This window comes from Podarcis vaucheri, assembly GCF_965113315.1.
Source record: "Podarcis vaucheri genome assembly, chromosome: 3".
In the NCBI taxonomy this organism is placed as follows: Eukaryota; Metazoa; Chordata; class Lepidosauria; order Squamata; family Lacertidae; genus Podarcis; species Podarcis vaucheri.
Genome location: NC_138761.1, coordinates 127,270,582 through 127,282,526, shown reverse-complemented (window position 1 = coordinate 127,282,526; position 11,945 = coordinate 127,270,582). Strand labels below are relative to the sequence as shown.

Here is an 11,945-nt window from a genome sequence, read left to right as displayed (position 1 = left end):
ACGGGGACTTGAGCTGGCATCTTTTAGATTTAGGGGAGCTAGTCTCAAACATTTGTTGGGGGAGATCTAGGTGTTTTTTTTGTGGGGGGGAAGTTATTTGCCCTGTCTTCAAGCTTTTTATGATGGAGGACCTCTGTAGCCAACCCCAACGACACGATCTCAAGATGGAAGGGGAGGGAACAGCTGCAGTCGCCTGCGATTCCTGCGCAATGTTTGCCATCTTGCCAAAGGTTGCAGGCAGCTTTACCTGCAGCAATTGCATGTTGATTGCCCTCTTAAAAGACAAAGTCCAGCAACTGGAGGAACGTGTAGCTACGCTCCAAAGAATTAGAGAGCTGGAGCTCTTCTTGGAAGCAACAGAGCACACCGTCTCCACCAAGGAGGAGACAAGGGACTCCCCTGAGAAGGAGTCTAGTTCACCAACACAGGAGCCAGATATATGGAGAAACGTGACTCAAAGAAGTAGGAGGCCCAGGGTTCACTCTGATTGCTTAGAAATACACAATCGCTTTGAGGTCCTCTCCCCTAGCATGGAAGACGAAGAGCAGACTCCATTTGAGGATCTCTCCCTCATTACAGTCGATCAGGTATATGAAGACGAGCAGCAAAGTCAGTCCTCAGGGAATGTGCAGGCGACCTTGGAACGGACAGCTCACGGAAGAACCCCGACCAAACCCAAGAGGAGGCGTGTAGTGGTGATAGGGGATTCCCTACTGAGGGGAACAGAAGCAGTGATCTGTGGGCCTGACAAGATGTCTCGGGAAGTGTGCTGTCTCCCCGGGGCTAAGATCCAAGATGTAACTGAACGACTGCAAGGAATCATAAAACCCACTGACAAATACCCCTTCCTCTTGGTTCATGTGGGAACCAATGACACTGCAAGCAATAGCCTCCAGAAGATCAAAAGAGACTACGAGGCTCTCAGCAGGAAATTGAAGCAACTAAATGCACAAATTGTCATCTCGTCTGTCCTCCCAGTTGAACGACGTGGCCCAGGGAGAGAGGGGAAAATAGTGGAAGTGAACAGCTGGCTTCGCAAATGGTGTAAACAGGAACGGTTTGGATTCTTAGATCACGGACTGCAGTTTCTTGAAGATGGACTTCTGCAAGTGATGGGCTGCACCTCACAACGGTTGGGAGAAATGTTTTTGCCAAAAATCTCAGAAACCTCATCAGGAGGGCTTTAAACTGACTAATGTGGGGGAGGGAGACAGTGCTCCTGAAGGTAGGAGTCTATCAATTAATGAAGATGATCATCCAAATGTCATAGACCAAATGGAGCAAACAGCACGCGGACCTAGTGGTGGGAGGAAAAAATCCTTAAATAAGAGACACGGGGGAATGATTAATGGACTTCAATGTCTGTACACTAATGCGCAAAGCATGGGAAATAAACAAGATGAGCTTGAGCTCTTGGTACAGCAAACTAAATATGACATAATAGGCATCACTGAAACCTGGTGGGATAAGTCCCACGATTGGAATGTAATAATGGGGGGATACAATCTATTTCAGAGAAACAGACCAGACAAGAAAGGAGGAGGAGTGGCGTTATATGTCAGGGATGTGTATACCTGTGAAGAGATCCAAGATTTAGATCCTCAAAGCCAAAGTGAGAGCATTTGGATCAAAATTAAGGGAGAGAAGAATAACAGAGACCTCATTGTGGGAGTTTACTATAGATCCCCAAGCCAAACGGAGGACATAGATGATGCCTTCCTGGAACAAATGGCCAAGCATGCAAAAGGAAGGGAGATAGTAGTAATGGGGGACTTCAATTACCCAGATATTTGTTGGACGTCAAACTCAGCCAAGAGCATAAGGTCAAACAGATTCCTCACTGGCCTTGCAGACAACTTCATTGTCCAGAAAGTGGGAGAAGCAACAAGAGGAACAGCCATTTTAGATCTGGTCCTAACCAATGTTGATGCCCTGGTTAGTGGGGTAGAAGTGGAAGGATCATTAGGCGCGAGTGATCATGCTCTTCTGAAGTTTACTATACAGCGGAAAGGAGCAGCCAAGCATACTAGGACTCAATTTCTTGACTTTAAGAAAGCCGACTTCATAAAACTTAGGGAAGTGCTGGGTGAGATCCCATGGACAACAATACTAAAAGGAAAGGGAGTTCATGATGGCTGGGAGTTTGTTAAGAGGGAGATACTAAAAGCACAACGTCAGGCAATACCAATGAGACGGAAACATGGAAGGTGCCTAAAGAAGCCAGGGTGGCTATCTAAAGAACTTTTAACTAAATTAAGATTAAAAAAGGATGTGTACAAAAAATGGAAAAGGGGGGAAACCACCAAAGAGGAATTCAAACAAATAGCCAGCACGTGTAGACACAAAGTCAGAAAAGCTAAAGCACAGAATGAACTCAGGCTTGCTAGAGAGGTTAAAAGCAACAAAAAAGGCTTTTATGGGTATGTTCGTAGCAAAAGGAAGAACAAAGAAACAATGGGGTCACTCAGAGGAGAAGATGGTGAAATGCAAACAGGGGACACAGAAAGGGCTGAACTACTCAATGCCTTCTTTGCCTCAGTCTTCTCCGATAAAGAAAACAATGCCCGACCTGAAGAATTTGGAGCAAATGATTCAGCAAAGGAAACACAGCCCAGAATAACTAAGGAGATAGTACAAGAATATTTGGCTAGTTTAGATGTATTCAAGTCTCCAGGGCCAGATGAACTGCATCCAAGAGTATTAAAAGAACTGGCAGATGTGATCTCAGAACCACTGGCAGTCATCTTTGAGAATTCCTGGAGAACAGGCGAAGTCCCGGCAGACTGGAGGAGGGCAAATGTTGTCCCTATTTTCAAAAAGGGGGAAAGAGAGGACCCAAATAATTACCGCCCAGTCAGTCTGACATCAATAGCAGGGAAGATTCTGGAGCAGATCATTAAGCAAACAGTCTGTGAGCACCTAGAAAGGAATGCTGTGATCACCAATAGTCAGCATGGATTTCTGAAAAATAAGTCATGTCAGACTAACCTGATCTCGTTTTTTGACAGAATTACAAGCCTGGTAGATGAAGGGAACGCAGTGGATGTAGCCTACCTTGATTTCAGCAAGGCATTTGACAAGGTGCCCCATGATATTCTTGTAAGGAAGCTGGTAAAATGCGGTCTTGACTATGCTACCACTCAGTGGATTTGTAACTGGCTGACTGACCGAACCCAAAGGGTGCTCATCAATGGTTCCTCTTCATCCTGGAGAAGAGTGACTAGTGGGGTGCCACAGGGTTCTGTCTTGGGCCCGGTCTTATTCAACATCTTTATCAACGACTTGGATGATGGACTCAAGGGCATCCTGATCAAATTTGCAGATGACACCAAACTGGGAGGGGTGGCTAACACCCCAGAGGACAGGATCACACTTCAAAACGACCTTGACAGATTAGAGAACTGGGCAAAAATAAACAAGATGAATTTTAACAGGGAGAAATGTAAAGTATTGCACTTGGGCAAAAAAAATGAGAGGCACAAATACAAGATGGGTGACACCTGGCTTGAGAGCAGTACATGTGAAAAGGATCTAGGAGTCTTGGTTGACCACAAACTTGACATGAGCCAACAGTGTGACGCGGCAGCTAAAAAAGCCAATGCAATTCTGGGCTGCATCAATAGGAGTATAGCATCTAGATCAAGGGAAGTAATAGTGCCACTGTATTCTGCTCTGGTCAGACCACACCTGGAGTACTGTGTCCAGTTCTGGGCACCACAATTCAAGAAGGACACTGACAAACTGGAACGTGTCCAGAGGAGGGCAACCAAAATGGTCAAAGGCCTGGAAACGATGCCTTATGAGGAACGGCTAAGGGAGCTGGGCATGTTTAGCCTGGAGAAGAGGAGGTTAAGGGGTGATATGATAGCCATGTTCAAATATATAAAAGGATGTCACATGGAGGAGGGAGAAAGGTTGTTTTCTACTGCTCCAGAGAAGCGGACACGGAGCAATGGATCCAAACTACAAGAAAGAAGATTCCACCTAAACATTAGGAAGAACTTCCTGACAGTAAGAGCTGTTCGACAGTGGAATTTGCTGCCAAGGAGTGTGGTGGAGTCTCCTACTTTGGAGGTCTTTAAGCAGAGGCTTGACAACCATATGTCAGGAGTGCTCTGATGGTGTTTCCTGCTTGGCAGGGGGTTGGACTCGATGGCCCTTGTGGTCTCTTCCAACTCTATGATTCTATGATTCTATGTGAAACTCAAAGCAACGTTCCCTCTGTTTGCTTTGCAGAGGGCAGTTGTGGGAGGACTGGTCACTCCCTTTCCCAAGAACATGCCCCATGCTTCAGCAAATTCAGCTGCAGATAAAGGCAGAACAGGAGGTCAAGCTGCTTTTTCTGATCAGTTGTCATTTTTGTTAATGCCTTAAACTCCTGGGAAAAGGTATCTTCCTATATTAATTGCACAATATACAGCCTTTTGAGAAAACAATGGTTTACATAGCAGTTTCCTGTTTGTTTGTTTGTTTGTTTGTTTGTTTGTTTGTTTGTTTTTGTTTGTTTGTTTTCTTCTTAACCCACCTGCTCATGTCACTCCTTCTTCAACCCCCCCCCCAACTTTATGATGCTCTTGATGGCCTTGCCTTCCTTCGGAAGGAGCAGGCTCTCAGTCTTGGTCCCAGGGAGCTTCCATGGCAAAGAACTTTGCACCCTTTCCTGCACTTGGCCACTGAGACTCATGCGCTAGTAATCTCCATTTATACTTAAATACTTATTTAAAAACCTATCTTAGCCCAAGATATGAACTGAGCTACTACTAGGGCTGCCACACGTCCAGAATTTCCCAGACATAGCCGGAATTTGACAGTCGTAAACAGTGTCCAGGCAAAAATCACTGAAATGTCCAGGAAAGTGGACAAAACTAGAAAAGCTCAACAACTTTTGTGTCTGGATATTCACTTTTGAAATACAGCAACCCTAACTACTACATATTTATAAATGTAGGTTGAACTAAAACATGTATTAGCTTACTCCTTTGGGTAGTTCTTTTGAGCCAAGAACTGTATTGCAAAATTTGGAGAAATGGGCAATCTGAAGACTCATTCTGTTCCAGCCTATGTCTTAGTCCAGGCGATGTGGCTTCACTCTGCTCCCTTCTCCCCCCTCTCCACCATCCCCTGGGTCAGATGTGTCTTGCAGGTCACAGAGCCAAGTGGGATATACCCTTTCTTTATTTGCATGGGATTGGGGAACCTTATTTGCTAAGTTTCCATTCTTTCTTTCATTGGCAAGCCTGCCATACTCACACACACACACACACACACACACACACACAAAACACCTCTCAGCTAACCAATGACTGAAGGAATTTCACTCCTGTGGGAAGATCAAAATAGACTCTGTGAGCTGAAATAGAGGGAAAACTTCCTTTTCGTCTGGAGAGAGTTTCCAGCTGGCATTTCTAACTGTGGAATGAACTTCCTGTTTCTTCGTGGCTTCTTTGTTCTGAGAGAACATATGGCTGACTCTAGTTTGAAATATGGTTATCAAAGGACTGCTGGATTTCACGTAAGGCTATAGCACCCTGCAAACCATAAACCATCTAAGGCCACGCTGGGAGATCGGGAACTTTGCCAAATTAAACTTTAGTTCTACAAGTTTTGTGCTTTTGTCGCTATTGGTTTTCTGCCCTTTTCTTTTAAATCCCATGTAAACTCTTATTTTCTTACACAAACGACTTTTTGCTGTTAAACTGCACGCTGTGCCTTGTAGGTTCTGATTCTGACTCCCTGGAGAGTTAAGGAGTTCTTCTGACTCTTTTAAAATATGGGAATACAGTAGTGAGGCATCATCAGTGGGCTGTTGGAATAAAAATGGAATGATGCTGGTAGATGGAGTTTTTGGCCATGTGCACTGCAAATGCACTGGGAGCAAGAACAGGAAGCTGAAGCAGTAACTCCGCCCCACGCTCGGTTCAGGGTTGTCTCTACAATCTCAGGATTGTAAGGGGGGGGTCCTCTTGGCCATTACTATTAATTTTGGAATAGGCACTTGCAATACAGTGTTGCTACTAGATCTGGCAGGGGGAGCAAAAACTGGTGTGGAAATGTGGAGAAGTAAACTTTATACTGGAAAAACGAGAAACCGAATGGGAGATTCATCCATCCCTAATCCTGACAAATGTAAATTTGTAAAATTTAAATGTTACATACTAATTTTAACAGGCTCTTTGTGTGTTCATGTATCATTCCTTTTCATTTGAAAAATAAAAGAAATATTCATTCTGAGATCCTTCTGCTGCTTGAGGCTCTTCATGTGATCCGCTTCCCAATTAAATTAAAAAGAAAACAAAGCACAGCAATATTTGATTGGCCAGCCTGTTCACACAGGGGCTTCTGGGGACGCCACCCATGTTCAGGGCCGGCCTTATCATGAGGTGGCCTGTGGCGGCTGCCTCAGGCGGTAGGATTCTGCTGGAGTCCAGAGGTGACATGTCCTGTCACCGCACCCACTGCTGAAGACGCAGCTTGGGAGATGCTGCTCAGGGGGGTGGCTTGGGGGTGAACTGGTCACCAAGGCACCCTCTAAAATGGTGCCGAAGCCGCTGCCAAGGCCTGTTGGCTCCTGATGAAGTGCCCATTGGTGGCCCACCGGCCTTGCCACCATTTTGGAAGGGCCTCAGCAGCCACTTCCTTGCCAAACCACAAGGTGTGAAATAGGATAAGCCATGCCTGCCTGTGGCCTGCGCATTTTATGCTGGCCATGAGAGGTTGGGGGAGCCAAGTAAAAGTGACAATGATCAGCTGTGTGTGGTTATGGGGCTGGCTGAGACCTGCTTGGGCTCACTGCTGCTGCACCACCAGCTGAAACCTCAAAGGCCCCACTGGGGAGGGGAGCGAAGGGTTGTGCCCAACCAAGTTATACTCCATCACAGCATTAAAGTTAATGAACCTAAGTTAGTAATGTGCCTTAATTTCTGTGGCTCTGCTCTGAGTTAATTCATGTGAGTGGTGGTGGTGGTGGTGGGAATTTGGTTAAGGACACTAGTAGAAGCAAAGCTACCTAGCAGGGCAGCAGTTGAAGAAGGAGCAAAAAGGGTTTTCTTGTGTGTGTGTGTTTCTTTGTGGCTGATTAGCTATTCTCCCTGTGCAAAGGTCAGAGGGGGCAGGGTTTCTGTTGAGGAAGGTGATTAGCTGTGGGAGGAGCTTATCAGACCTAGCAGGGCAGCGGTGCGCGCCTAGCGGCGCGTGCAGTTTGATCCATCTTTTAGATTTAGGGGAGCTAGTCTCAAACGTTTGTTGGGGGAGACCTAGGTGTTTTTCTTGTGGGGGGAGTTATTTGTCCTGTCTTCACGCTTTTTATGATGGAGGACCGCTGTAGCCACCCCCAACAACACGTTCTCAGGATGGAGGGGGAGGGAACAGCTGCAGTCGCCTGCGATTCCTGCGCAATGTTTGCCATCTTGCCAAAGGTTGCAGGCAGCTTTACCTGCAGCAATTGCATGTTGATTGCCCTCTTAAAAGACAAAGTCCAGCAACTGGAGGAACGTGTAGCTACGCTCCAAAGAATTAGAGAGCTGGAGCTCTTCTTGGAAGCAAAAGAGCACACCGTCTCCACCAAGGAGGAGACAGGGGACTCCCCTGAGAAGGAGGCTAGTTCACCAACACAGGAGCCAGATATATGGAGAAACGTGACTCAAAGAAGTAGGAGGCCCAGGGTTCGCTCTGATTGTTTAGAAATACACAATCGCTTTGAGGTCCTCTCCCCTAGCATGGAAGACGAAGAGCAGACTCCATTTGAGGATCTCTCCCTCATTACAGTCGATCAGGTCGATCTCCCTCATTACAGTCGATCAAACTTGACATGAGCCAACAGTGTGACGCGGCAGCTAAAAAAGCCAATGCAATTCTGGGCTGCATCAATAGGAGTATAGCATCTAGATCAAGGGAAGTAATTGTGCCACTGTATTCTGCTCTGGTCAGACCTCACCTGGAGTACTGTGTCCAGTTCTGGGCACCACAATTCAAGAAGGACACTGACAAACTGGAACGTGTCCAGAGGAGGGCAACCAAAATGGTCAAAGGCCTGGAAACGATGCCTTATGAGGAACGGCTAAGGGAGCTGGGCATGTTTAGCCTGGAGAAGAGGAGGTTAAGGGGTGATATGATAGCCATGTTCAAATATATAAAAGGATGTCACATAGAGGAGGGAGAAAGGTTGTTTTCTGCTGCTCCAGAGAAGCGGACACGGAGCAATGGATCCAAACTACAAGAAAGAAGATTCCACCTAAACATTAGGAAGAACTTCCTGACAGTAAGAGCTGTTCGACAGTGGAATTTGCTGCCAAGGAGTGTGGTGGAGTCTCCTACTTTGGAGGTCTTTAAGCAGAGGCTTGACAACCATATGTCAGGAGTGCTCTGATGGTGTTTCCTGCTTGGCAGGGGGTTGGACTCGATGGCCCTTGTGGTCTCTTCCAACTCTATGATTCTATGATTCTACCAGATTCACACTTTCTGAAGCCATACAGGATCTGAAAGGCAGCCAACCTTCGAAATGTGTCCCCCTCTGAAATTTACAGCACAATTCCAAAACCAAGCAATGTATACCCAAAAAAGTATACTTGGAGGTGAAATGTACATTAAAATGCATATTTATGTGAAAATAACATCACGAGTTCTAATAGGGGAAACTGGTTAGCAGAAATGTGCATATTAGACCAAATTGCATGCAAGCATGTGTTCCTTAGGATACACTCAGATGCTGATGGATTTTTATGGGGACTTAAAAAAACAACCCCTCAAACGAATATGGAAATGTGGAGACTAGAAAACTGAGAAACAGAGAAAAACTGAAGTTGACAGATTTGACTATCCTTAGTTGTTGGTGATGCTAGCCTCCATTATGTTTTCCCAGGTTTTATTCTCTGGGAAAAGCTGCTTTTCACAAAACTGGGTTTACTACCCCTTCATAAACCACAGAACCTAGTACTTGCCGATCAGAAGGTCGGCAGTTCGAATCCTCACGACGGGGTGAGCTCCCATTTTTCAGTCCCTGCTCCTGCCAACCTAGCAGTTCGAAAGCACGTCAAAGTGCAAGTAGATAAATAGGTACTGCTCCGACGGGAAGGTAAACAGCGTTTTCATGCGCTGCTCTCGTTCACCAGAAGAGGCTTAGTCATGCTGGCTCCCTCAGCCAATAAAGCAAGATGAGCGCCGCAACCCCAGAGTTGGTCACGACTAGACCTAATGACCAGGGGTCCCTTTACCTTTTTTAGCCATTCATAAATTCCTCTCTTAAGATTCCTGTATGTTTATGTTCCTATATGGGAGAACATCAAGTGTACCTTGGTGAACTTAGACATGGTGCTGCCTCCCTTTTAGCCTCATGCCACTGTAACTTTTAGCAAATATGTAACCCCATGGAAAAAGCACTCCAGTTTATTTTGGATGCCCACCAAGCCATTTGGACAAACTGAGCAGTGTTATAATTTAGGATTAGAAGATACTGTAAAGATACTTTCAGCGTGACTACATAATGTTGTCCATAAATTTCAGCCGGTATCTACAGACATCTAAACACACTTTTTATTGGGTTTATTTAATAATAGGGTGCACTCATTCAGTGTAGCCAATCCCAGTAGCTTTGGGTCTGGGTTTTCAGCCTTCTCTGGTTCTATGTGCATGACTGAGGGGGCTGTTGTCAACATGGTCAGGGGATCTTTTACAACCCTCAGCTAACTCCACAAAGACCATTAGAAGGACTCTTGTAGTGTGGTGTAGTGGTTAAGAGCGGTAGTCTCGTAATCTGGGGAACCGGGTTCGCGTCTCCGCTCCTCCACCTGCAGCTGCTGGGTGACCTTGGGCCAGTCACACTTCTCTGAAGTCTCTCAGCCCCACTCACCTCACAGAGGGTTTGTTGTGGGGGAGGAAGGGAAAGGAGAATGTGAGCCGCTTTGAGACTTCATAAAGGGAGTGAAAGGCGGGATATCAAATCCAAACTCTTCTTCTTCTTTTTCTTCTTCTTCCTGTATTTCTGTGTGAGCCCTGAAGAGTGTGGTCAAGAGTTGTAATATGGATATTAATGGCACTACACAAGTTACGGATAAATAAATAAAAATGAAATCCTTGAAGTGCAAGACCTTCACACCTCCATTCCCTGTGAGCAGTGGGGCAGGCAGCTTGAGCTGTGAGAGGGGCCCCTTCGCAACCGGCCGTGGGGTCTGGGGAAGCCCTGTTCTCTTCTTCAATGGGGTTGTTTCGCGACAGACCGCTACACCTTTGCAACATCTGTGCTACTGACTCACAAACTTGGGAATTGTTGAAATATATACAACCCAAAATTAATCTGTTTGAGTCGTGCAACTCAAAGTGGGTCTCCTGGCCTAAAAGTTTTTAAGCAGTTTGAGGTAAAGTTGGTTCTGAGGTCCCTCCAGGATGAGCAACCCTGAAGCTTAAGCTTCATTTGTTTAATAGTAGAGCCACCCTTGACTGTGATTTATTTGTTTATTATGCATTTTCCAATTTCCCTGTTTACACAACATATTTCACCATCCAACATAATTTCTATACCGACTTCCCAACCTAACCTTCCATGGCATTCTTGGTAGTCCTAGCTAAGCTGCATATCAGTTTATTAATCCACCCTGCTGTTCTCCTTGTTGTCCCACCTTGTAGCACCCTTGACTGTGATTGCAGAGAAAACTTTCTATATGCATGAGTCTCCTTCACTGGATTGGAATTTACATCATCGCCTTTTCTTGTGGACAAGTAACTACCCACCCCCACAAAAAACAAAAAAACCACTCCTAGAGGAGTCCAATTAAGCCAGTCGGGCATGTTCAATCTGAACAAATTCTTCATAGTGAATGCTTTGGGTTTTTGCTTTTGTAAAGATGGAAAGAAAGAGAAATACTACAAGTTACAGATACAGACTTTATAGATGTTGATACAGTTTTCACATCTGCATTCCAACAGAAGTAAGAAAAGAAGTTGAGGAAGCAAGGACATCACCATGACCATTACATTTCTAATGACATCTCTTTCAAACTCTCCCACACGTATATTATTTGCTTTCCCAATAAAAGTATGTGGCAGACTCTGTCCAAGGAAAAGGCCTGGAAGAGTTCCTCTCTTACAAACCTGGCATATTGGTAGAGTCCTGCTGGGATGCCAAGGCTGAGGTAAGCCGGCTAAGAGCCCTTGCAATGACAGAAAGGTGGTTGTTCATGGTCTTCAGCTCTGCCAGGATGTCCCCTAGAGTTGCAGGTGCCTGCTCAGAAGGTGGGGGAATGGCCGGGAATGACGGTGGAGGTGAGAAAACGGATTCAGGAGGCTGCTGCTTGATGAACCCTGCCTGGACACTTCCTCCTTCACTAAGGGCAGGCAGATAGGTGCTTCCACTCCTCTTCACATGCTCCGTCCCTGTGGGTGGCTGCTCTTCCTCCTTCCCCCGCTTTGTGCTGGTCATCACTGAAGCGAGGTATGGAAGCCAGTCAATAAGGTGAGGAGCAGGGCTGGGTGAAATGGCTGCCCCCACAGGGGAGCAAAGGCTCGGTTGCAGTGCTGAAGCAGAGACAGCTGGTGGTGCAGTGTAAGAAAGCCCAGGATTCGGGGAGGAGGTGGAAGCAGAGGTTGGGTTCAGCGTGGCAGAAGCTGTTGTTCGCAGTGGCATTTCAGGATTCAGGGCCATGGTGCAGGTGGACAGTGGTGGTGAGAACATGGAGGCCTCGCAGCCATAGGGAGGGGATGGTGAGGGAGGAGCTGTGAGAGTTGCAGGATCTTCAGAAGATGATGGTGAGGCAGTGGCAGAGGGGGTGTCAGGGGTGCAAGGTTCTGAGTCTGTAAGAGAAACAACAATAACCATGCAAGAAAAACAATAATGACCATGCAGGATAAACAGAGGTGGGGAGGGATGCCATTGGCTGGATGGAAATAGAAAATCTGAGGTGTATGTTCCTAATATCCTAGCCTATCTCTTTCTAGTTCCATTCCCCTTCCCTTAA

General features: G+C 46.1%; 1 protein-coding gene across 8 annotated transcripts in view; it reads right to left on the bottom strand.

Moving 5' to 3' along the window:
- Positions 1–10,861: 10,861 nt before the first annotated feature.
- RUNX2 (RUNX family transcription factor 2) overlaps positions 10,862–11,945 on the bottom strand; it is a gene marked incomplete at its 5' end in the record, with an annotated part of 245,008 nt that continues 243,924 nt past the window's right edge. For all 8 annotated transcript variants that reach the window (XM_082215781.1, XM_082215778.1, XM_082215783.1 and 5 more), the window contains one exon: positions 10,862–11,781. In XM_082215781.1, the coding sequence (XP_082071907.1) occupies positions 11,075–11,781 (707 nt within the window). In that variant the 3' untranslated portion in view covers positions 10,862–11,074. The remainder of the gene's footprint in view (positions 11,782–11,945) is intronic.